This window comes from Triturus cristatus, chromosome 3_2 (genome assembly GCF_964204655.1).
Source record: "Triturus cristatus chromosome 3_2, aTriCri1.1, whole genome shotgun sequence".
NCBI lineage: Eukaryota > Metazoa > Chordata > Amphibia > Caudata > Salamandridae > Triturus > Triturus cristatus.
Window position 1 is genome coordinate 1,195,671,813 of NC_140584.1, and position 23,947 is coordinate 1,195,695,759.

The 23,947-nt window shown below is 47.9% G+C and overlaps 1 protein-coding gene across 3 annotated transcripts in view; it reads left to right on the forward strand.

Annotated features, from left to right (window-relative positions):
• The window catches only part of DNPEP (aspartyl aminopeptidase), a 479,746-nt gene that overhangs the window by 267,478 nt on the left and 188,321 nt on the right, over nucleotides 1–23,947 (forward strand). For all 3 annotated transcript variants that reach the window (XR_014980105.1, XM_085650112.1, XM_085650111.1), the window contains exons 10-11: nucleotides 19,323–19,406; nucleotides 23,270–23,430. Coding sequence is in view for 2 of the 3 variants with exons in the window: in XM_085650112.1 (XP_085506238.1) it covers nucleotides 19,323–19,406; nucleotides 23,270–23,430 (245 nt within the window). In the remaining variant the exon portion in view is untranslated. The remainder of the gene's footprint in view (nucleotides 1–19,322; nucleotides 19,407–23,269; nucleotides 23,431–23,947) is intronic.

Sequence of the window (23,947 nt, forward strand, 5' to 3'; positions counted from 1 at the left end):
GCCACTACTTTTGGAATCACTCCCCAATGCAAGTTCCCTATCCCAGAGAACTCACACCCAATCAACCAGCAAGCTCCTTATTTCAGAGAACTCACACCATTCATCCACACTCACACCCCCCAGACTAGTAAGACAGTTTCTACCGCCCCTGATTTCTCAACCTGACCACCACGTGACACAGGTAATATTACTCTGGGACTGCGACTGGGAATGGGAATACATGCACTGGACACACATCTGCTGCCACCACTGGATCCCACCCTTACTGGTGAATCCAGAACACATTGCACTTAGGGGGATGATCTACCCTCCCGAGCTAGGGACACCTAACTCACAGTGCACAAGAAAGAAATTTCCAAAGAAATGACATTTAAAAACAAACTTAGAACAATAATCCCTATACCATGTGATTTATCTAAATGCAGAGTTTTGTAGTGCGGCCAGTTGCCGCTGCGGTACAGCGCAAACGCAAGTCCAAATCCCACCGCTGATCACCAATGTTAGAAATGGCGATTTCTGGTTGGCTAGGGCTTGCGCCAAAGCCAGACAGAAACCACCACTCTAGTCAGGGCTGGGGAGTTACACGCCAAAGATAACCCCTGCTCACCCCCTTGGTAGCTTGGCACGAGCAGTCAGGCTTATCCCTGAGGCGATGTGTAAAGCGTTTGCGCGCGCACCCAGCAACAACACCCAAGGCCCACCACAAAGGAAACTCCACACAAGGTATTCTATAAAAATAACCTTTGTATTATACACAACACATTAGATAAAAACACACACTCTACAATGTGCCAACAGGCACGGGCAGAATTTACAAGGGATTATATGTACAGGGGACAGGGCCACATGGACCACTGTCAGGAATTAGCACTCTTAGAACATAACACAAATTACCAAGTGTACATGTAGAACATAACCAGTATCTACTGGCGCAATAATGACCTCAGCGTCATCACACTAGCATCAGGTATAAAACCTATCCTGCATCCATCACAGGGGCATAAACCACATTATGCAATTTCTCGCAAGTCTAACGCATTAGACCTAGCCACCTAAGTATACCTACACTAGGGGCGTACATAACACAGGGAAGTACATTCTCCCTACCATCAACCTAAACAAGGTAAAACAACTTCCTAGGCAGAAATCCTATCCAGAGGGATGAAATACAGGGAGCGCAAAATATACTATACACAGTACATTTCCTAACCCCAAAATCATGAACACAGGGTGCGCAAAACATACTACACCGTACATTTCCTAGCACCAAAAGCATGAGCACAGGGTGCGCAAAACATACTACACCGTACATTTCCTAGCACCAAAAGCATGAACACAGGGTGCGCAAAACATACTACACCGTACATTTCCTAGCACCCAAATCACGTCAGAGTCCAGGTTGCGCCAGAACCTAAACGTAGCAGCTGCCCACTACTTGCTGGGCAGCTGGGGACAAAGCAGGGCCTAAACGCTGCAGCTGGCACTAAGTGCTGCGCAGCTGGGGAAGGCAAATAGCGGCAGGGGCTCTCATTAGCCCTTCAAAACAAACTGCGCCCATCCTTGGAGCCCTTTAGACTCTAGAAACAGCATGCCCCCATAGCGCTGGAGCCACCGAGGCTCAAAGACAATTATGCCCCATCGTTGGAGCCTCTCTGGGCTCTAAAAACAAGTAGGCCCGTTGGAGCCATGCCGGCTCGAGAAACAGTCGTGCCCACAAGGGGGCGGGGGGGCCGCCTAAACACATCATGCCCACGTTGGAGCCACATAGGCTCTAGAGATAACCTGCACCAATCAAAGAAAAAGAACTTGCCCCCGTAATCGTAGGAGCGAAGGGGCGCTCAAGCAAACATGCCTGCCTCGGTGGAGCGGCCCGCTGCCAGACGGGGCCGCTCTGACACTGCCTCCCCCCCCACCCGGACTCTCTCGCACTCACCGGCTGGGGGAGGCGGAGGCAGGAATCGGTCTCCGGGGACTCCGGAGCGGCGCCTCACATGCTGGGCTCTCTCCTCGCCCGGTCCCTCTGGTGGGACCGGGACTTCTCTGTACTGGCGGGGCTCTCTCACCTCATGAGAGCCCCGTCCCTGGATGCGCCGGCCTTCGCCCGGTCCCCCATCTCGGGACCGGGACTTCACTGGTGGAGCCTGCGAGGCTCCGGGGCAAATGGCGGCACTTCCGCTTCCGTCCCGCGGCCCCGCCCACAACCAGGCGGGCCGCGGGCGGCAGCGGCAAACTTTGGCAGCACAGAGGGGTAGGCTCCCTCGGTTAGGACATCGTACAGCGGGGTGGGCACCCGCTTATTCAAATATCAAAATAGGCGGCCATGACGCGGGGTGGGCACCCGCTTAAAATTAACGCAAAGGCAGCGGGGTGGGCACCCGCGAGGCCAGCATTACGGGGGAATCCCTACGTCGGGATTCCCTCGGCGGAGATCGCAGCCCAGCGCTGCCAAGGCCCACATGTTCCTCCTTCCTGGGGGAAAAGATAGCGCTTTCCGGGCGCTAGGTCAATAAAGTCCTGGAGGCATAAAGAAATGGAGCAAAAAGCTCCCAGCAAAGAGGTCTTTGGAAAGTATGGGGCAATGGCAAAGAATGGTCCCAGAAGTCCTCCAGCGTCCATGGCATCCAGGAGCTGGGCAGGGCCCAGGGAGGCAAGCCTTCCCCTGGGCCCCAGCAGCAGCACGCCCCTGGTAGATTCAAGTGCAGAACAAGAACATTTTGTAAGGGGACACAGCCCCTTTTTATACACCAAATCCCTTTGTTCTGGGTTCAGGGTGAGGGGGAAAACCAGTCGCAGCTGGTTGGGGAGCACCCTTGATGTGCTCAGCCCCTCACTCTATTCACTGGCAGGGCTAGGGTCGTCAGTCGCACCACAGGGGGTGCAGCCAGCATTGTGTGGGGAAAACCCTGCCCTATTCAGGACCCAGGTGTACTCCTCCCCAGCCACCAGCATGCTAATCTCACACTCACCACTGGGGCAGACCCAACCAGACTCCTGGAGCCAGGCTCACCAGCCAGCTCCAGCCAATCACACGCCAGACACACTGCACACAGAAGTGCCCACTTCTAGAAGTGGCACTTCCACACTAGGTACATGCACGCCGCACACATCATCGCGCAGCATTCAATCCCACGAGTCCGTACATACCAAACTCGGGCCTGCACACCCCACGCATCAGGAACTACTAGGGACACATACATTCCCCATGCATTCCTATGGGAGGGCAGGCCTATCTCACCACATGCACTCAGAGCGCGCACGCACTTTACCCTGGGACACAGGGAAAGTGCGCAGAAACCAAAAATCACCACACCACGTCACCAATAAAAAGCAAAAAGTTCAGGGGTGAACCTGCCAGAAGGGCCAAGTCCAACAACCTGATACAGGAGGGTAAACTAATTACAAACACCTCCATTAAGTGTGCCCTCGATGCAGCCGACACTGCTTCTAGGGCCATAAATACCAGTGTCCTGCTCCGCCGCCACGCCTGGCTCAGGATCTCAGGGTTCAAGCCTGAAGTCCAGGCATCCATACTCAATCACCCCTTTGACCAGGAAACACTCTTTGGGCCAAAGGTAGACGAAGCGCTCGAAAAGATGAAGAAAGACACAGACACAGCAAAGTCTATGGGGGCACTCCAAACACAAGCCTCCAAACGTTCCTTTCGACGCTCGTCCTTTCGTGGCACAGGCAGAGGCTCCTCCACCGATAACGCCTCTACCTCCTACAAGTCCCCTCCTCAAAATACCTTTTCAAAGGGCAATCAGAGAGGTGGTTACAGGGGTAACAACAATAAGGGCAGGGGCAAAACCAACAACACCCGTTCTGCCACCCCCCCCGCACAATGACTCCCCTCCGCTCCCCCCAGACCACTCCACTCCGGTCGGGGGCAGACTACAAAACTTTATCCACGTATGGGAGTCCATAACATCGGACAAATGGGTGACCCAAATCATTCGGTCAGGGTACTGTCTCGAACTAACATCTACCCCACCCAATATCCCACCAAGGCACCGTCCAATGTCTCAAGAACATTCCACACTGCTCAAACAAGAGGTACTCTCACTCCTCCAAAAGCACGCTATAGAGCAGGTCCCCGTCAATCAACAAAATCTAGGGGTCTACTCCCTATATTTCTTAATACCAAAGAAAGACGGGACCCTCAGACCCATTCTCGACCTCCGGCCTCTAAATGCCTACATACATTCAGACCATTTTCACATGGTCACCCTACAGCAAGTCCTCCCACTCCTCTGCCACGGAGACTTTCTCACAACCTTGGATCTGAAAGACGCATACTTTCACATTCCAATACACCCCTCTCACAGGAAATACCTCAGGTTCGTGGTGGACGGGCAACATTACCAATTCACGGTTCTCCCCTTCGGGGTCACCACCGCACCACGGGTGTTTACCAAATGCCTAGCAGTAGTAGCAGCACACCTCAGACGTCAACACATTCACGTCTTCCCTTACCTGGACGACTGGCTGATAAAAGCCGTGTCCTACGACCAATGTGTGCAACATACAAACAGCACCATCCAACTGCTCCACCAGCTAGGCTTCACGGTGAACTACCAAAAGTCCCACCTCATACCATCTCACACAAAGCAATATCTCGGGGCCACTATAGACACCTCCAAGGGTATTGCCTATCCAAACTCAGCCAGAATCACAAGCATTCAAGCCTTACGCAAAACATTCCTTCCTCAACACTCTCTTCCAGCAAGAGTGTTTATGAAGCTCATAGGAATGATGGCGTCTTGCATCTTCATAGTGCCCCATGCAAGACTCCACATGCGTCCACTTCAAGAGTGTCTAGCACAACAGTGGAACCAGGCCCAGGGTCAGCTGACGGATCTGGTGTTGGTGGACGGCCGCACACATCACTCTCTGCAGTGGTGGAACACCACAAACCTTTCCAAAGGGCGGCCGTTCCTGGACCCGGATCCTCAGGTGATTCTAACAGACGCATCGCTCTCCGGCTGGGGAGCGCACCTTCTACACCTCACCATGCAAGGTCTATGGACGCCACAGCAAAAATCGCTCCACATCAACCATCTGGAGCTCTTGGCGATCTTTCTAGCCCTAAAATCTTTCCAAAAACAGATTTCGGGCAAAGCAGTCCTCATTCGCACAGACAATATGACTGCAATGTATTATATCCAAAAACAGGGGGGGACACACTCTCCCCAGCTCTCCCGCTTAGCCCAGAGCATATGGAGATGGGCAATTCCTCAAAACATCTTTCTCCTGGCACAGCACGTTCCAGGCGTACAAAACACCATGGCGGATCTGCTCAGCAGACAAACGCAACAACTACACGAATGGGAACTGCATCCACAAGTTCTTCACCCATTCTTCCAACAATGGGGGCATCCTCAGATAGACCTCTTCGCCACCCACGAAAACAAAAAATGCCCAAGCTTCGCCGCCAGATACCCACACCCATTGTCCAAGGGCAATGCGATATGGATGAACTGGTCAGGCAGATTTGCATACGCCTTTCCACCTCTCCCACTAATTCCATTAGTGGTCAGGAAGCTACAACAGCACTCCCTCACACTCATTCTGGTAGCTCCGACGTGGGCCAGGCAGCCGTGGTACACCACGCTACTACAACTGTCAGTGGTACCACATCAAAAACTACATCTATCCCCATGCCTCCTAACCCAGAACCATGGAGAAATCAGGCACCCGGACCCAGCTCAGCTCAACCTGGCGATCTGGCTCCTGAAATCCTAGAATTCGGATACCTTAACCTTCCCCCTGATTGCATGAACATCATCATGGAAGCCAGACGTCCTACCACTAGAGCATGCTATGCCGCAAAGTGGAAAAGATTTGTAATTTACTGCCGTAACAATACAATCAACCCTCTAGATGCATCCATACAGCACATCATATGCTATCTGCTCCATCTTCACAGGTGTAACCTGGCATATTCATCCATACGCCTACACCTAGCAGCGATCGCTGCTTATCTACAAAACAGACAGCATTTATCACTCTTCAGAGTGCCCGCTATTAAAGCCTTCATGGAAGGCCTTAAACGCGTAATTCCTCCCAGGGCACCACCTTCCCCTGTATGGAATCTAAATTTAGTTCTTACACGACTAATGGGTCCGCCCTTCGAACCAATGCACAAATGTGAGCTACAGTTTCTCACCTGGAAAACAGCTTTCCTTGTAGCGATCACTTCCCTTAGAAGGGTTGGTGAAATACAAGCGTTCACCATACAGGAACCCTACATACAAATGCATCACAGCAAGGTCATACTTCGCACAAATCCGAAGTTTCTGCCCAAAGTCATTTCCCCCTTCCACCTCAATCAATCAGTGGAATTACCTGTCTTCTTCTCGCAACCTCAATCTGTTGCAGAAAGGGCCTTACACACACTTGATGTTAAGAGGGCTTTGCTGTATTACATACAAAGAACGCAACCTTTCAGGAAGACTAAACAATTGTTTGTTTCCTTCTCTCCACCACATAAAGGCAACCCCATCTCTAAATCAGGGATAGCTAGGTGGATTGTAAAATGCATACAAATTTGCTATCAAAAGGCAAAGAGAACATTATCTGTTCCTCCCAGAGCCCAGTCTACAAGAAAGTTAGGGGCTTCTATGGCTTTTCTAGGGAACATACCCTTAGATGACATCTGCAAAGCAGCCACATGGTCTACACCGCACACCTTCACAAAACACTACTGTGTAGATGTGCATTCCAGGCTGTACTAAAGACACTTTTTCAAACAGCTGCAACGGATACCGGTGGTCGCCGCTAAGGTTGGGTACTGCTATGTAATCTATGCTAAGTGTACAATCTGCAGCTCATATGCCTCGAACGGAATATGCTACTTACCAGTATGCATATGTTCTTGGCATGTAGAGCTGCAGAGTTGTACACGCCCACCCGCCTCCCCGGCTACCTGTATCCGTTCCAGTACATCTTATTTAGATACAACACATGGGTTTCTCACTGTTATTACTACGCTCCATCATTTCCCTGTTGGCGAAAAACAATCTGAGGATGGAGCCGAAGCCCATGCGCAGTACGGACCGAAGGAGGAGTCACCAAACTCGTGACTTCCAAAGACTGTCCAAGAAGAAAAACAAACTGCAAACATCCGGGCCCAACACCAGATGGCGATCTATGCTAAGTGTACAACTCTGCAGCTCTACATGCCAAGAACAGATGCATACTGGTAAGTAGCATATTCCTTCTCCTCCTCTATGACCTCCTTCCCCACAAAACACAAATTTACTGATAATACCTACTAATTCACCACAAACACCTGATGATCAGGATGATGGGGAAGATGATACTATGCCTGCAGACCCCTTGATGGATTATGATACTCACCCACAGGTAATGATCCTGACCTTTATCCTACAAAGCCTTCTCCACCAGATGATAATGTAGGCCATATAGAGCTATTAAATAGGGCTGCGGAATATCATGCGGTTCAATCACCTACGGAATCCCTAGAGGAGGACTTTCTCTTTGAGACTCCTGGTACTTCACAAAGATCAAGCTACACGCTCCCCATGCTCAAAGGTATGTTGAGACATGCATACAACATATTTAAAGACCCGGTTCGTGCACGCATTCTCATGCCCTAGAATAGAAAAGAAATATAAACCTGCACCATCAGATCCAGCATTAAAGGCCAATTACCATTAGATACTTTTGTGGTTTCTAATGCTCATAAACGGGAAACTAACATCAGGGGATGCCCATCCTCCAGACAAAGAATCTAAACTAATAGACGCCTCCGAGGAAAGAGTAGCTGCCCAAGCAGCAAATCACTGGCGTATTGCTAACACCCAGGTCCTTCTGGCCAGGTACGATAGAGCGAATGGGGATGAAATAGAGCAATTGCTCCAATTTGTACCAGATGAACATAAATCCAAAGCTCAAGACTTAATACAAGAAGGGAAGCTCATCTCTAGTTCTTCAATCAGGTGCGCTGTAGATGCCGGTGACACTACAGTTATGGCCATTAATACCAGTGTTTTATTAAGAAGATACGCCTGGTTAAGAATTTCCTGGTTTAAACCCGAAGTCCAAGCTTCCATTATAAGCACACCATTCGACAAACAACATCTCTTTGGTCCTGTTGTATATGCCTCCTTAGAGAAGATGAAAAAGAACACAGATGTTGCAAAATCTATGGGAGCCCTACAGTCCCCGTCCAATCGGGGTTCCTTTTGTCGCTCCTTCTATTATGGGGGGTCAAAAAGTATTTCTTCAGACACTGCCTCTACACCATACAAAGGCAACAATCAGTCCACCTCTTCAAGAGGTTTCTTTAGAGGAGGGTACAAAGGCAACAACGGGAAGGTTAGGGGTAGAGGTTCCACATCTCGTACCTCCCCTTCACCTAACAGTTACTTGCCTCCACTTTCCCCCAATCATTCAACACCTGTCGGGGACGTCTTTCTCAATTCCTCTCTGTCTGTCAGTCAATAACTACATACAAATGGGTGCTAGGAATTATCCAATCTGGTTATTGACTGGCGCTTACCAAGGATCCTCCAAACATTACTCCACGTTCACACAAAATGTCACCACAGCATCTACACGATTGTTCCTCGTGCAAGGTTTCACATGTGTCCCCTTCAACAATGCTTAGCGACTCAGTGGAACCAGTCGCAGGGTCAATTAACCGATCTAGTGTTGGTAAACAGCTGCACCCATCGTTCTCTGCAGTGGTGGAACCCACAAAATCTGTCCAAAGGGTGGCCCTTCATCGACCCTGTTCCACAGACAGTGCTAACAGCAGACGCGTCACTCACTGGTTGGGGAGCTCCTCTCAAAGACCACACAATTTAATGCTTGAGGAGTCAAAAGCAAATACATCTTCACATAAATCACCTAGAACTACGAGCAGTGTTTCAGGCGCTCAAAGGCTTTTAAATTCACCTTGTTGTCAAAGCTGTCGTAGTCCGCTCCACAACATGATAGCCATGTACTATATACAAAAACAGGGGGGGGGGGGCACTCTCTCCAACTATCACTACTAGCACAAGCCATTTGGAGATGGGCCATTTAACACAGAATGTATCTCCTAGCAGAACACCTTCCAGGAGTAAACCATCAAATTGCCGACCTTCTCAGCAGATAGAAGCAACAAATCCACGAATGGGAACTTGGCCCTCAAGTTCTCCTCCCATACTTTCAACGTTGGGGTTTTCCCCAAATAGATTTATTCGCCACATATGAAAACGCAAAATGCCTAAGCTTCGCCTCCAGGTATCCTCACCCAAACTCCAAAGGCAATTCACTATGAATGAACTGGTCAGGGGTTTTTGCCTACGCTTTTCCGCCTCTCCCACTCATTCCACTAATGGTTCGGAAGCTCCGGCAAACATCCCTCACACTAATCCTAGTAGCTCCCACATGGGTCCGTCAACCTTGGTTCAAAACCCTGTTGGAGCTATCAGTAGTCCCACATCAAAAGCTGCATCTCATATCCAGTCTCCTCACTCAGAGCCATGGAGAAATAAGACATCCAGATCCCAAAGAACTCAAATTAGCGATCAGTCTCCTGAAGTCATAGAGTTTGGTTATCTGAATCTTCCACCAGACTGTATGAACATCATAAAAGAGGCCAGAAGGCCTACTACAAGAGCTTGTTATGCAGCTAAATGGAAACTAGTTGTTATATATTCTAATAATAACAAGATTCAATCCTTTGGATGCTTCCTTACAAAATATCATATCTTATTTACTTCGCTTGCAGCAATCAGGATTAGCGTACACATCCATCTGCTTACATCTCGCTGCAATAGCTGCGCACCTGCAAAATAGACAGTCTCTGTTTAGAGTACCAGTTATTCAAGAATTTATGGAGGGATTAAAAAAAGGTAATACCGCCAAGAATTCCACCTGCCCCAGTGTGGAATCTGAACATAGTCCTTACACGATTAATGGGTCCACCTTTTGAACCAACGCATAAATGTGAACTCCGCATTCTTTCATGGAAAGTCGCTTTCCTCATTGCAATTACCTCACTGAGGAGCGTGGGTGAGCTACAGGCACTAACCATAGAACAACCTTTCTTCCAGTTCCACAAAGACAAAGTGGTTCTTTGTACTAACCCTAATTTTCTACCTAAAGTAGTATCTGCCTTTCACATCAATCAGTCGGTTGAGTTACCTGTGTTTTTTTCCTCAGCCAGATTCAGTGGCAGAACGAGCTCTACACACCTTAGATGAGCTTTGCTATATTACATAGAAAGAACAAAACCATTTCACAAAACAACTCTTTATTGCTTTTTCTCCACCGCACAAAGGCAATCCTATATTCAAATCCGGTATTGCTAGATGGATTGTCAGATGTATTCAGACATCTTATGGGAAAGCAAAAAGAACTTTACTAATATCCCCTAGAGCGCATTCAACTCATAAAATAGGGGCTACTATGGCATTGTTAGGAAACCTTCCCATAGCTGACATCTGTAAGACTGCATCATGGTCTACACCGCACACATTCACCAAGCACTATTGTGTAGATGTGTTAGCGAGGCAGCAAGCTAATGTAGGCCAGGCACTACTTAGAACACTTTCAAACAACTGCAACAGCTACAGGAGTATACTGCTGTATAGTCTGTGCAAAGCATGTGATCTACAGCTCACATGCCTCGAACGGAAAATGTTACATACTCAGTAAGCATCTGTTCTTGGCATGTAAACCTATAGATTCACATCTGCCCACCCGCCTCCCCGGGTACCTATACCTGTTGCAGTTTCTCACTCATATACATACTCATGGACATCTTTATACAACACTTACTAACTCTATTTTCACCCTCTGCGGGAAAACAATCTAACAGTGGAGTCGGTGCCCATGCGCTCTATCACCGAAGGAGGAGTCGCCTACCTCATGACTGGAAAGACTTCTTTCAAGAAAAACAACTTGCAGACATCCTGACCCAACACTAGATGGCAGGAGTATGCAAAGCATGCAAATCTACAGCTGTACATGCCAAGAACAGATGTTTACTGGGTAAGTAACATTGTCCATACAACAGGACACCCAATTATCCCTAGACAATCCAGTGGTTCCTTTGTGGTCATTCGTACTCTACCTCAGTCTTTAGAGCATAAACGATTTGCATTCAATAGGCCTTTATTAGTTCTCTAGAACCTGCTAATTAATACAGTGTAGATAATAGAAGGGCCTTCACCTTCACCCTAACCTAATTGAAACAAGTGTCTTCTCTAACCAGTTATATGGCACGTTGTTTGTTCAAGAACCTAGCTCCCACACGTTTCTAGGTCTGGTCAGTTGGGGATTATTTGTATCCTTAAGTGTTTCAGGGTTCAGTGTCTCTTCCCCAGGCAGTATTCATGCATATGAAACCAGAGTCTACATATCCCCAGGCACTTTTCCATAACCCCTTCTGCTGGATTCGGATAAGTTAAGCAGCTGCATGGCCGACAATCACTAGTATATGCAAGCACAAGGTGTCTGATGCTAATTCCAGGTCTGAGACTTTGAGTTTGGCCAGGCCATGCTTCAGAATGTGTAAACGGGAGTTGCAGTCTAGTCTTTTTTTCATTACACTTCTTACTTTAGTACAGTAGGCTGTAAGAAGGGGGCTGAGTTATAGGAGTATGTGTAGCTTACTGTAGGGTGCCCTTCTCTGTAGATGGAGGTACAGGGAACAGGCCTCACGGAAGTTCACTTGGGAGAACATACCCCACCTTTAAGGAACAGGATGGTGAGGACAAGATTCTGTACGCAGATACTGTAAAAGTTTTTTTTATATCAAATTGCACCAATTCAAAATCCTCTCAAACTTAACACAATTTAGGGCTTATCACAGCTTTATAGGAAAGTCACTTTGTGCATTGAGAAGAGGTTCTAATTCCCAAGAAAGAACTCGCATGTATCGGAATCCATATGGGGTCGTTGTCCTTAGCTCTTTAATGAGTCAAAGACAACTCCTGTAATGATTTTTAGCTATTGCCACTACTTCAAGAAAACTTATGTTCGAGGCATATCAGCTGCAGATTACACACTGTGCATAGATCGCCATCTGCTGCTGGGCCCGGATGTTGCAGTTGTTTTTCTCTTGGAAAGTCTTTGGAAGTCACGAGGTATGTGACTCCTCCTTTGGATCATATTGCGCATGGGCTTCGGCTCCATCCTCAGATTGTGTTTTTCCACCATCGGGCTCGGATGTGTTCTTCGCGCTCCAGTTCGGAACCATTCCAGTTTTCCTGTTAGGCGCGCAATCCTCCCCCCCTTCGACAGTATTGTCTCGATCGCGTTCTCCAACACTCGACACAACTCTCAACAATCTAAGTCTTTGATTCCGGTTGTCGACGAAGGCCTTCGGGCCTACCTGGGCTTCAGTCCTGGCTGATGGAAAGGACAAAATGTAAGAAGTGTCCTCGATGTGGGTCGAAGTTTCCCCACACCGATCTCCATGAGGTGTGCAACCTCTGGCTCTCCCCAGAACACGAGGCATGGGACTGTCCAGCTTGCGCCTCCTTCCGATCGAAGAAGACGATCCGGGACCGACGAGCAAGGAGAACAATGGCACACTCGTCGACTTCGATCCCCGACGACATCTTCGAAGAAGGCGTCTATGTCCCGGAACAGCAGCACACCGAAGAAGGCCTCGTCAGCGCCTCCGAAGCTGACAACTCCGACGTCGAGGACATTACTCCGGCACAGAGGGGAGTGAGTACAGATGTCGCCCCCGACCCTAAACATCCCTCCACGCCATTGAAAAAGGCTTCGGTCACGCCTTCGGGCCTAGGTATGCACCAAAAGCTGCTTCCCATACTTCGCTTCCGGGCCCGGTTAAGAAGCCAATTCCCAGGCATCAGGTGAGGCACCACCGCTAGATAAGGAGTCTAAACTCCTAGACGCCTCTGGCAAACAGACGGCGTCTCAGGCGGCCAACATCGCTAACACACAAGCGCTCCTAGCCAGATATGACAGGGTACATTATGATGAGCTGGAGACAATCATGCAACACCTCCCTGATAAATATAAACATAAGGCCAACAAATTGATTCAAGGGGGCAAAAACATTACAAACACTTCCATTCGTTGTGCCCTTGATGCTGCTGACACCGCCTCCAGGGCAGTTAATACCAGCACCCTTCTGCGTAGGTATGCTTGTCTACGCATCTCAGGTTTCAAACCTGAGGTTCAAAGTTCCATCCTCAAGCACCCCTTTGATGAGAAACATCTGTTTGGTCCTAATGTCGATATAGCCCTCGAAAAAATGAAGGAGGACACAGACACAGCAAAATCTATGGGAGCCTTGCAGTCGCAAGCTCCCAGGTGCTCATTTCGCCGTTCCTCCTTTAGAAGCAACACCAGAGGCTACTCCTCCGACAGCGCCTCCGCTTCCTACAAAACCCCTACCCAATCCACCTTCACTAGGGGTTACCAAAGAGGCAGTTACAGGGGTAACAATAACAAAGGCAGAGGCAAAACTAACACCTCCCGCTCTGCCTCCACCCCCACCCAGTGACTTCCCTCCACTTCCCCCAGACTATTCCACTCCAGTCGGGTGCAGACTCCACAATCAGGCTACTGCCTAGAGCTCGGAGCACCGTAACGAGAGGCAGCACAAGCACATCACGGCGATCATAACTGAATCGCCCGTAATGCCTGCCGGTGACTCCATGAAGCGTAGCAAGTAATCGCTCCAAAGGTACAGATACAATTGATCTGACCAACACATATCCCAGAGGTGAATTACACCACTGTATGTAGAACCGAATCGGTCCTACACAACCCAGTTCGGTCCTGACGAAAGCCCCGAGAATGCACAGAGGGCTGAAACATGTTGACCACTAATAGGTGCGAATGAACAATGACTCATCCGCCCACTGAGTAGTGCGAGTGAACAGTAACTCATTCAGAACGCACATTATACCGTTTTTAAACTCCCAATCACTGCCTCCAGAATAAATTATTGAGGTTAAAAGTGACACAGGGATTTTAACTTTTTGAATATCTTCACTTCACCACGAGCACCATCTCACAATATTTCTGACCACTACTGCCAGTACCAGTAGGTCTTCCTCCGGGTGGAGGTCAGCATCTTTACAAAAAATGACCCAATGATGTTGCTGAGACAGTACACAAACGGCGGAGAATGAAAATATACCGCCCCCGACCTGTGTAGATGTTATGAGGGTCTTTTTATGAAGGATACAACCAATAAGACCATGGGAACACAGGACAAGTGGTCCATTCTCCCCCCTTGTGATTTATAAGTAACTTTAGGAAGCCGAATGGACCTAAACTTCTCTTTCCCCCACTTGATTATTACATACTGCCTAGAGCTAACATCAACCCCCAACCATTCCACCCAAACAGCGCCCAATGTCACAGGAACATTTGTCACTTCTAAAGCAGGAGGTAATCTCCCTCCTACAAAAAGATGCAATAGAACTAGTTCCTGCCCACCAACAAAACAAGGGAGTTTTACTCCCTATATTTTCTCATACCAAAAAAGGACGTCTCTCTCAGGCACATTCTGGACCTCAGACCCCTAAACCAATACATACACTCACATCATTTTCACATGGTCACACTCCAGCAGGTGCTTCCTCTGCTCTCCCAAAATGACTTCCTAACCACCATAGACCTCAAGGACGCCTATTTCCACATTCCCCTTCACACCGCTCACAGGAAGTTTCTCAGATTCGTAGTGGACAATCACCACTACCAATTCAAAGTACTCCCCTTCAGAGTCACCAAAGCCCCAAGAGTGTCTACCAAGTGCTTAGCAGTAGTGGCAGCACCTCTGAGAAGACAACACATCCACGTCTTCCCATATCTAGACGACTGGCTTATAAAAGCCAGCTCATACAATCGGTGTGTACAACACACTCACGCCACGATCCAACTACTTCACGACCTGGGCTTCCCAGTAAACTATGCCAAGTCCCATCTGCATCCCTCCCACATACAACAATACCTCGGTGCCACCATAGACACCTCAAAAGCGTTAGCCTACCCCAGCCCTGCCAGGATAGCAAGCATACAAGCTCTTCGCGCCAAATTTCAACCTCAACACTCACTTCCAGCCCGAGTGTTTATGCAACTTATAGGGATGATGGCCTCTTGCATATTCATAGTACCTCATGCAAGACTCCAGATGCGTCCTCTGCAAGAGTACCTAGCACGCCAATGGAACCAGGCTCAAGGTCAGCTAACAGATCTGGTGTTGGTAGACGGTCGTGCCCATCGCACTCTGCAGTGGTGGACCACCAAAAACCTTTCCAAAGGGCGACCGTTCCTAGAGTCGGTTTCTCAAATAGTTCTAACAGCGGACGCATCGCTCTCCGGCTGGGGAGCTCATCTACTACATCACACCATGCAGGGCAGGTGGACACCTCAACAAAAGTTACTCCACATCAACCATCTGGAGTTACTGGCCATATTTCTTGCCCTGAAAGCCTTTCAAACACACGTCTCAGGCAAGGCTGTCTTAGTCCGCACAGACAACATGACAGCAATGTACTACATCCAAAAACAAGGTGGCACACACTCTCTGCAGCTCTCTCAGCTAGCACAGACCATATGGAGGTGAGCCATACCTCAAAACATCTTTCTCTTAGCACAACATGTCCCAGGAGTCCAAAACACCATTGCAGATCTGTTGAGCCGTCAAACTCAACAAATCTACGAGTGGGAACTTCATCCACAAGTTCTTCAACCATTCTTTCAAACGTGGGGGCAACCACAAATAGACCTCTTCGCCACCCACGAAAACGCCAAATGCCCAATCTTCGCCGCCAGATATCCACACCCAATGTCCAAAGGCAATGCGATATGGATGAACTGGTCAGGCAAATTTGCGTACGCTTTTCCGCCTCTCCCACTCATTCCATTAGTGGTGCGCAAACTACAGCAACACTCCCTAACTCTCATCCTAGTTGCTCCAACTTGGGCCAGACAACCGTGGTACACCACATTGCTGGAACTCTCCGTAGTTCCGCACCAAAAATTACACCTCACTCCACGCCTCTTAACCCAGAACCATGGAGAGATCAGACACCCGGACCCAGCTCAGCTCAACCTTGTGATCTGGCTCCTGAAATCCTAGAATTTGGCTACCTTAATCTTCCCCCTGACTGTATGAACGTCATTAAAGAAGCTAGACGTCCTACCACTAGAGCTTGCTACTCAGCCAAGTGGAAACGATTTGTGATTTATTGTCACAACAATAATATCAATCCCTTGGATGTGTCTATCCACCACATCATAGGCTACTTACTACACCTACAAAGATGCAACCTAGCCTACACGTCTATTAGACTACACCTTGCTGCCATAGCAGCGTAGCTACAAAATAGACAGCATCTATCCCTCTTTAGAGTACCTGCCATAAAAGCCTTCATGGAAGGCCTCAAAAGAATAATTTCCCCTAGAGTGCCACCCTCACCGGTGTGGAACCTAAACATCGTTCTCACAAGACTAATGGGGCCTCCATTCGAACCTCTACATAAATGTGAGCTTCAATTTTTAACATGGAAAACAGCTTTCCTTGTAGCCATTACTTCCCTCAGAAGGGTCAGTGAGATACAAGCACTCACCATTCAAGAACCTTTCCTGCAAATGCATCATAATAAGGTTGTTTCCGCACTAATCCGAAATTCCTTCCTAAAGTCATTTCTCCCTTTCACCTCAATCAATCTGTGGAACTGCCCGTATTCTTCTCGCAGCCACAAACCATTGTAGAAAGAGCTCTGCACACCCCAGACGTCAAAAGAGCTTTACTCTACTACATCGAGAGGACACAACCTTTTCGCAAGACCAAATAATAATTTGTGTATTTCTCAACACCACACAAAGGCAACCCCATCTCCAAATCTAGGATAGCTAGGTGGATTGTTAAATGCATACAGATTTGCTACCACAAGGCAAAACGAATGCTATCAGTTCCCCCTAAAGCCCACTCTACATGTAAGATAGGGGCTTCCATGGCATTTGTAGGGAACATCCCCTTGGATGATATCTGCAAAGCAGCTACATGGTCTACACCGCACACTTTCACTAAACACTATTGTGTAGATGTGCAAACTAAGCAACAAGCTAGTGTGGGCCAGGCTGTCCTCAAAACACTGTTTCAAACAACTGCAACAGATACTGGTGGTCGCTGCTAAGAGGGAGTACTGCTACACAATCTATGCACAGTGTATAATCTGTAGCTCATATGCCTCGAACGGAATATGCTACTTACCAGTATGCATCTGTTCTTGGCATGTAGAGCTGCAGATCTACACACGCCCACCCGCCTCCCCAGCTACCTTTATCTGTTCCAGTTTTATCTTATTTAGATACAGCACACATGGGCATCTTTCCTGTTTCTTACAAAGCTCCATCATTTCCCTGCTGGCGAAAAACAATCTGAGGATGGAGCCGAAGCCCATGCGCAATATGATCCAAAGGAGCAGTCACATACCTTGTGACTTCCAAAGATTTTCCAAGAGAAAAACAACTGCAACATCCGGGCCCAACAGCAGATGGCGATCTATGCACAGTGTGTAGATCTGCAGCTCTACATACCAAGAACAGATGCATACTGGTAAGTAGCACATTCCTTCTCAGCTTTCAATAATAGATTTTTTCAGGGTCTCTCAGAAAGTGGATTTCTCTACCGGAAGAGCAGGAGTTTTAGATCGATACATTTGCTGATTTCTAAATTCAGTCTTCAAGTGTTGTTGATCTTTAACATCTTTGATGAAACGTATCCCCTCGCGTTATCATGAAGGGTTAACAGAGGCTGTAGTCCTTTCTTCGATCCTTTGAAAGGTTTTCGTATCATTGATAGGGCTCTAAGGTTGTATCTACCCCATTGAGACCTAACCCATGCTTGCAATAGACTAGCTCTTTCGTCCTGCCTGATGCTTCTGCTCCAGAAGGGAGGCTGCTTCTTCTCGCAGGATGCCTAATGAGACATCTCCAGAGTTTAAATAAATAATTACAGACAGGAGGAAGACCGGGAATGTTATTTTGGTTCATTATGATGCGTTTGCACAGCCTTGATAGTCATCTTAAGTCCATGGCCATTTGGATTACATCATGGTTCGCGTCTTGTCAAAGGTCCATCAGACATATCCTTCCTGTGCATTAGGTCTCTTGTAGAAACAGTAACTGCAGTATCTTTCAGAAGAAACTATTGAAATATGCAGAGCGATCACATCAAGATCTTCTGATCTCTGTTATACAACCATTGTCTGAACTCTCTCTACAGTGGAAACCAGCCACCTTCTCCTGCCCGTGCCTCCTCCTCCTGCCCATGCTACCTTCTCCTGCCCATGCTACCTTCTCCTGCCCATTTCACCTTCTCCTGCCTCCTTCTCCTGCCCATGCCACCTTCTACAGCCCGCCGCCACATTCTACTGCCCGCCGCCACTTTCTACTGCCCGCCGCCAACTTCTACTGCCCGCCGCCAACTTCTACTGCCCGCCGCCACCTTCTACTGCCCGCCGCCACCTTCTATGGCCCGCGCCGCCTTCTACGCCCCGCGCCGCCTTCGACAGCCCACGTTACTTTCGACTGCCCACGTCAACAGGGAGCAGTTCTCATGGAGTGCGGGGAAGTAGCCTGGTGTTCAGGTATAGGGCTTATGAATGTTATTATAGACCCCACAATGGAGAAGGGAAAGATATTTACCTGTAATCCTAATTTGCTATATCTCCTTCAGAGACAGGTGCAAGGTCATGCAAAATGTGATGAGGTTTCTTTCTTGTCTCTAAGTCCGCTCTCAGGTTGAACTAGAGCAGCCTAACACCTCTAGGTTTTATTCACTACGAGCCGCAGGTGACCCATTAAGAGTAACCTCTGTTTACAATAAACATCGTCCCTAGCTACACGACAGTGCCACGAAAGGGAAGTACCTGTCCTTATGCTATGTAGTTTCCCACTAAAGTCAGTGATTATTTGGTTTTGGGACTGTTTTAATCATACATTCGATAGTAGGAACAGATATACTTGTAAATGTTGAACACTGAATGAATTCAGCCTTTTTACTCCTCTTTACTTCCATATTTAAATGTCATTTATTCCTTTATGGAACTAAATGTAACTCAACAGCTATTGCTCAATGTCACGGTTGATGGTTGATTTTAGTTGATAAGCTGAATGTATGCTTTGTCTATTTTCTTTTGGTTGTCATGAACTAAAACTAATTTTAAAAATGTACAAAATTGAGTCAGTTATGTTGTGTTTTTTATGTTGTATCTAAAGGCTTGTTTTTAGTGGTGCGATTAAAACTTAAAAATAAAAGATGAGAAAGAAGGTAATAATTGGCACTTTCTCCTCTTTTGAATTTCCAGGCTCTGATCCAGTCCTGTGACCCTCCAACCTCTCTGTCCAGTGAACCCAATGTCCGTATGATTACCCTCTACGACAACGAAGAGGTGAGTTTGGACTTATAGCATAGCAGGTACATGGCACCCACCTGGGTTTGAAGAGGGACCTTTATCGTCACCATGTCTGGAATGGAGTACCCTTCTCTGGGTACAGACTGGCACTGCATACATGCCAGGGCACTGAGTGCATTGTCCGTATTCCTGCTGCCTGACCATGGGTTAATGTAGGCAGCGGTAGGATCAGTCTGATATCTGCTGCTCTGTGCGTCCACAGCTTTACTCTCTTGCACAAAAAGAAGGAAGTCCTTAAGGCATGCATTGGTTTTGCTGTTGTAGGTCACACCGAGGGCCAGCGGATGGCAAAAAGAGCACAAGTTATCACACACACACCTTGAGTATAGGGAATATTCGTGCAAGCCTTTCGTTCTCACCTCCAGTACAGCTTCCACTACACATACCTTTTCCTCTCCAGAATACACACTGACCGCCCTAACACCAGGCACGTGTCTGTACTCACATCTAGGAAAGCAGATACCTACCCATCACACACGTACATGCACCTCAAGCCATGCCTCTTTTGTGGAAACCTGCTGTATAATAGAGTCTTCCAGAGGTGGTGTACATTTGATATACACTCATCTCTCTGGACTTATTCACATGCAGCCCAGCCCAAGCACAGGAGTTCCCACACGCGCATCCATGCATTGCTCCTGGACCGATTGAGACAATATCAGGAGATTAGATTTACAACATGCAGGTGCCAGTTTGTATTTCTGCATCCTCTGCAGACTGGCCAGGGGTACTGTCCGGATGCACTAATCAAGAGTAACCTTCTAATGATGGTGCTAACGCTAGGTGTGAGCCCATCTCCTCTTTACCGGTCCTCCGTGACCTCATGGAGGTATGGGAAGTGAAGGGAGACATTAATTCTCACAGCATGCCTCCAAATGTTGTTTGCACCTACGACGCATCACCAGATTACTATATTGTGAACTTTATTCATTCCTGACACAAACGCAGCAGCACATTGTAACGCGATTGCATATAGCGGTTAGGCTTGTGCTTTGCACGCTTTACACAAGCACCTCTGGATACTTTCAAATCCCACAAATGAGTGCAGAATGTTGGCGTGCCTAGTTGTACACCTTCCTGTTGGTGAAGACCTACATACAATGTCATGCTGTTGGCACGCCTAGTTGTACACCTTCCTGTTGATGAAGACCTACATACAATGTCATGGTGTTGGCACGCCTAGTTGTACACCTTCTATTGGTGAATACCTACATACAATGTCATGGTGTTGGCACGCCTAGTTGTACACCTTCTATTGGTGAAGAACTACATACAGTGTCATGATGTTGCCGTGCCTATTCATACACCTTCCTGTTGGTGAAGACCTGCATACAATGTCATGATGTTGGCGTGCCTAGTTGTACACCTTCCTGTTGGAGAAGACCTGCATACAATGTCATGATGTTGGCGTGCCTAGTTGTACACCTTCCTGTTGGCGAAACCCTACATAAAATGTCATGATGTTGGCTTGCCTAGTTGTACACCTTCCTGTTGGCGAAACCCTACATAAAATGTCATGATGTTGGCTTGCCTAGTTGTACACATTCCTGTTGGTGAAGAACTACATACAGTGTCATGATGTTGCCGTGCCTATTTGTACACCTTCCTGTTGGAGAAGACCTGCATACAATGTCATGATGTTGGCGTGCCTAGTTGTACACCTTCCTGTTGGCGAAACCCTACATAAAATGTCATGATGTTGGCTTGCCTAGTTGTACACCTTCCTGTTGGTGAAGAACTACATACAGTGTCATGATGTTGCCGTGCCTATTTGTACACCTTCCTGTTGGTGAAGACCTGCATACAATGTCATGATGTTGGCGTGCCTAGTTGTACACCTTCCTGTTGATGAAACCCTACAAACACGGTCATAATGGTGATATGCCTTGTTGTACACCTTCCTGTTGGCGAAACCCTACATAAAATGTCATGATGTTGGCGTGCCTAGTTGTACACCTTCCTGTTGATGAAACCCTACAAACACGGTCATAATGGTGATATGCCTTGTTGTACACCTTCCTGTTGGCGAAACCCTACATAAAATGTCATGATGTTGGCATGCCTAGTTGTACACCTTCCTGTTGGCGAAACCCTACATAAAATGTCATGATGTTGGCTTGCCTAGTTGTACACATTCCTGTTGGTGAAGAACTACATACAGTGTCATGATGTTGCCGTGCCTATTTGTACACCTTCCTGTTGGAGAAGACCTGCATACAATGTCATGATGTTGGCGTGCCTAGTTGTACACCTTCCTGTTGGCGAAACCCTACATAAAATGTCATGATGTTGGCTTGCCTAGTTGTACACCTTCCTGTTGGTGAAGAACTACATACAGTGTCATGATGTTGCCGTGCCTATTTGTACACCTTCCTGTTGGTGAAGACCTGCATACAATGTCATGATGTTGGCGTGCCTAGTTGTACACCTTCCTGTTGATGAAACCCTACAAACACGGTCATAATGGTGATATGCATTGTTGTACACCTTCCTGTTGTTGAAACCCTTCATACAATGGCATGATGTTGCCATACATTGTTGTACACCTTCCTGTGGGTGAAATCTTACTTAGTGTCCTGATGCTGGCATGCCTAGCTGTACACCTTCCTGTGGATGACGACCTGCTTACGATGTCATGATGTTGGCATGCCTAGTTGTACTCCTTCCTGTTGGTGAAGACCTGCTTACAATGTCGTGATGTCGGCATGCCTAGTTGTACACCTTCCTGTGGGTGAAATCCTACTTACAGTGTCATGATGTTGGCACGCCTAGTTGTACACCTTCTTTTGGTGAAGACCTGCTTACAATGTCATGATGTTGCATGCCTAGTTGAACACCTTCCTGTTGTTGAAACCCTTCATACAATGGCATGATGTTGCCATACCTTGTTGTACACTTTCCTGTTGGTGAAACCCTGCGTACAATTGCATGAAGTTGGCATGCCTAGCTGTGCACCTTCCTGTAGGTGAAACCCTACATACAATGTCATGATGTCGGCATCCCTAGTTGTACACCTTCCTTTTGGTGAGTACCCACATAGTGTCATGATGTTGGCATGCCTGTTTGTACACTTTCCTGTTGGTGAAGACCAACATACAATTGCAAAAAGAACATCAGAAAGAATATCAGCCAGGTTAGCTTGACTCCAGTGGCTTGGAGAGCACGGGACCCACATCTGGGCCTATCTGTCCCATTCTGGGGGACCAATGCAAAAGAACAGTTGATGGACAGAATGATGAACAATACCAAACATTCACACCAATTCAGAGATCTGGTCCTAAATCTATCGTTTTTTTGCTCCCCATGCCATTCCAGTTTGAACCCAGCCATATGCAAATCAGCCTGGCTGATGAGGGGTGATACCCCGAAACCGCTCCCAGGATGCTTGTTTCCGGTCTAGAGACGACCTGGGTGGCAGTTCGGGCTGGACTGTTCCCATGAGGAGCAGAGTCAAGACTGATTTGCATATGCTTGGGTCCAAACTGGAATGGCGTGGTGAGCAAAAGAACGATGGATTAAACCCAGATCTTTGTGACTGCGGTTGAATGTTTGCATTGCTCAGCATTCCGTCCATCATTTGTTCTTTTTGCTTTTGTTGACCTACATACGAAGGCATGATGCTGGCATGCCTAGTTTTACACCTTCCTGTTGGTGAGTGCCGACATATAATGTCATGAAACAACATCCACAGTCAATCACTATATTGAACAAATATACATGCAGTCCCACATTGGCGGTGTGAACATGACCTGCTCTGTGGGCCAGCATTTGGCACTGGTGTCCAGTCTGTCACAAGGATGGGCTTGTCCTTTCATTGAACCCCGTCTGTTCCTTTTCAGGTGGGCTCTGGCAGTGCCCAGGGGGCAGAGTCGCTGCTGACCGAACTGATCCTTCGCCGCATCTCATCCACTCCGCAGAATCTGACTGCCTTTGAGGAGTCCGTTTCAAAGTCTTACATGATCAGTGCGGACATGGCACATGCAGCGCACCCCAACTACACGTGAGTAAGACTGGAGTATTCCATCGCAGAGCGGGCTGCGGATCACTACGGAGAGGGCAGGGCAGAGGAGGATGTGGCAAGGTTTACTGGTGCCAGAGACGAAGCGCCATTGTCTGTCCTCGCCTCGACTATAGAACCGTATGTGATGCTTTTCTGTAGAAAGCCGACAACTCGCGCCTTCTGCTGGGGCAGCCTACTAGGCCAGCGAGCATTGTGTTACCATCGGACAGACATGCCTGCCAGTATAGGTGGTAGGGAGGCGTGGGGTGTGGCCCTATTCTCTGGGTGGGTGTTGTCTGTTGACTCAGTGAATCGCTCCCTGGGAAGAGTTACTCCAGGAAGTATGTTGGATAGGTGTTTGCTGGGTGTGTCTCTAAGTTGCAGAAATGGCAGTTGCGTTGACAGTCGCCCTGCACTAGGCGTTCCTGCCACTATTCGTTTTCTCATTTCCAGGGGTCGAATTTCAGAAAGATTGCATTGGTGCAAGACAAAAAAACGCAATTCCAGTGGCCCAAGT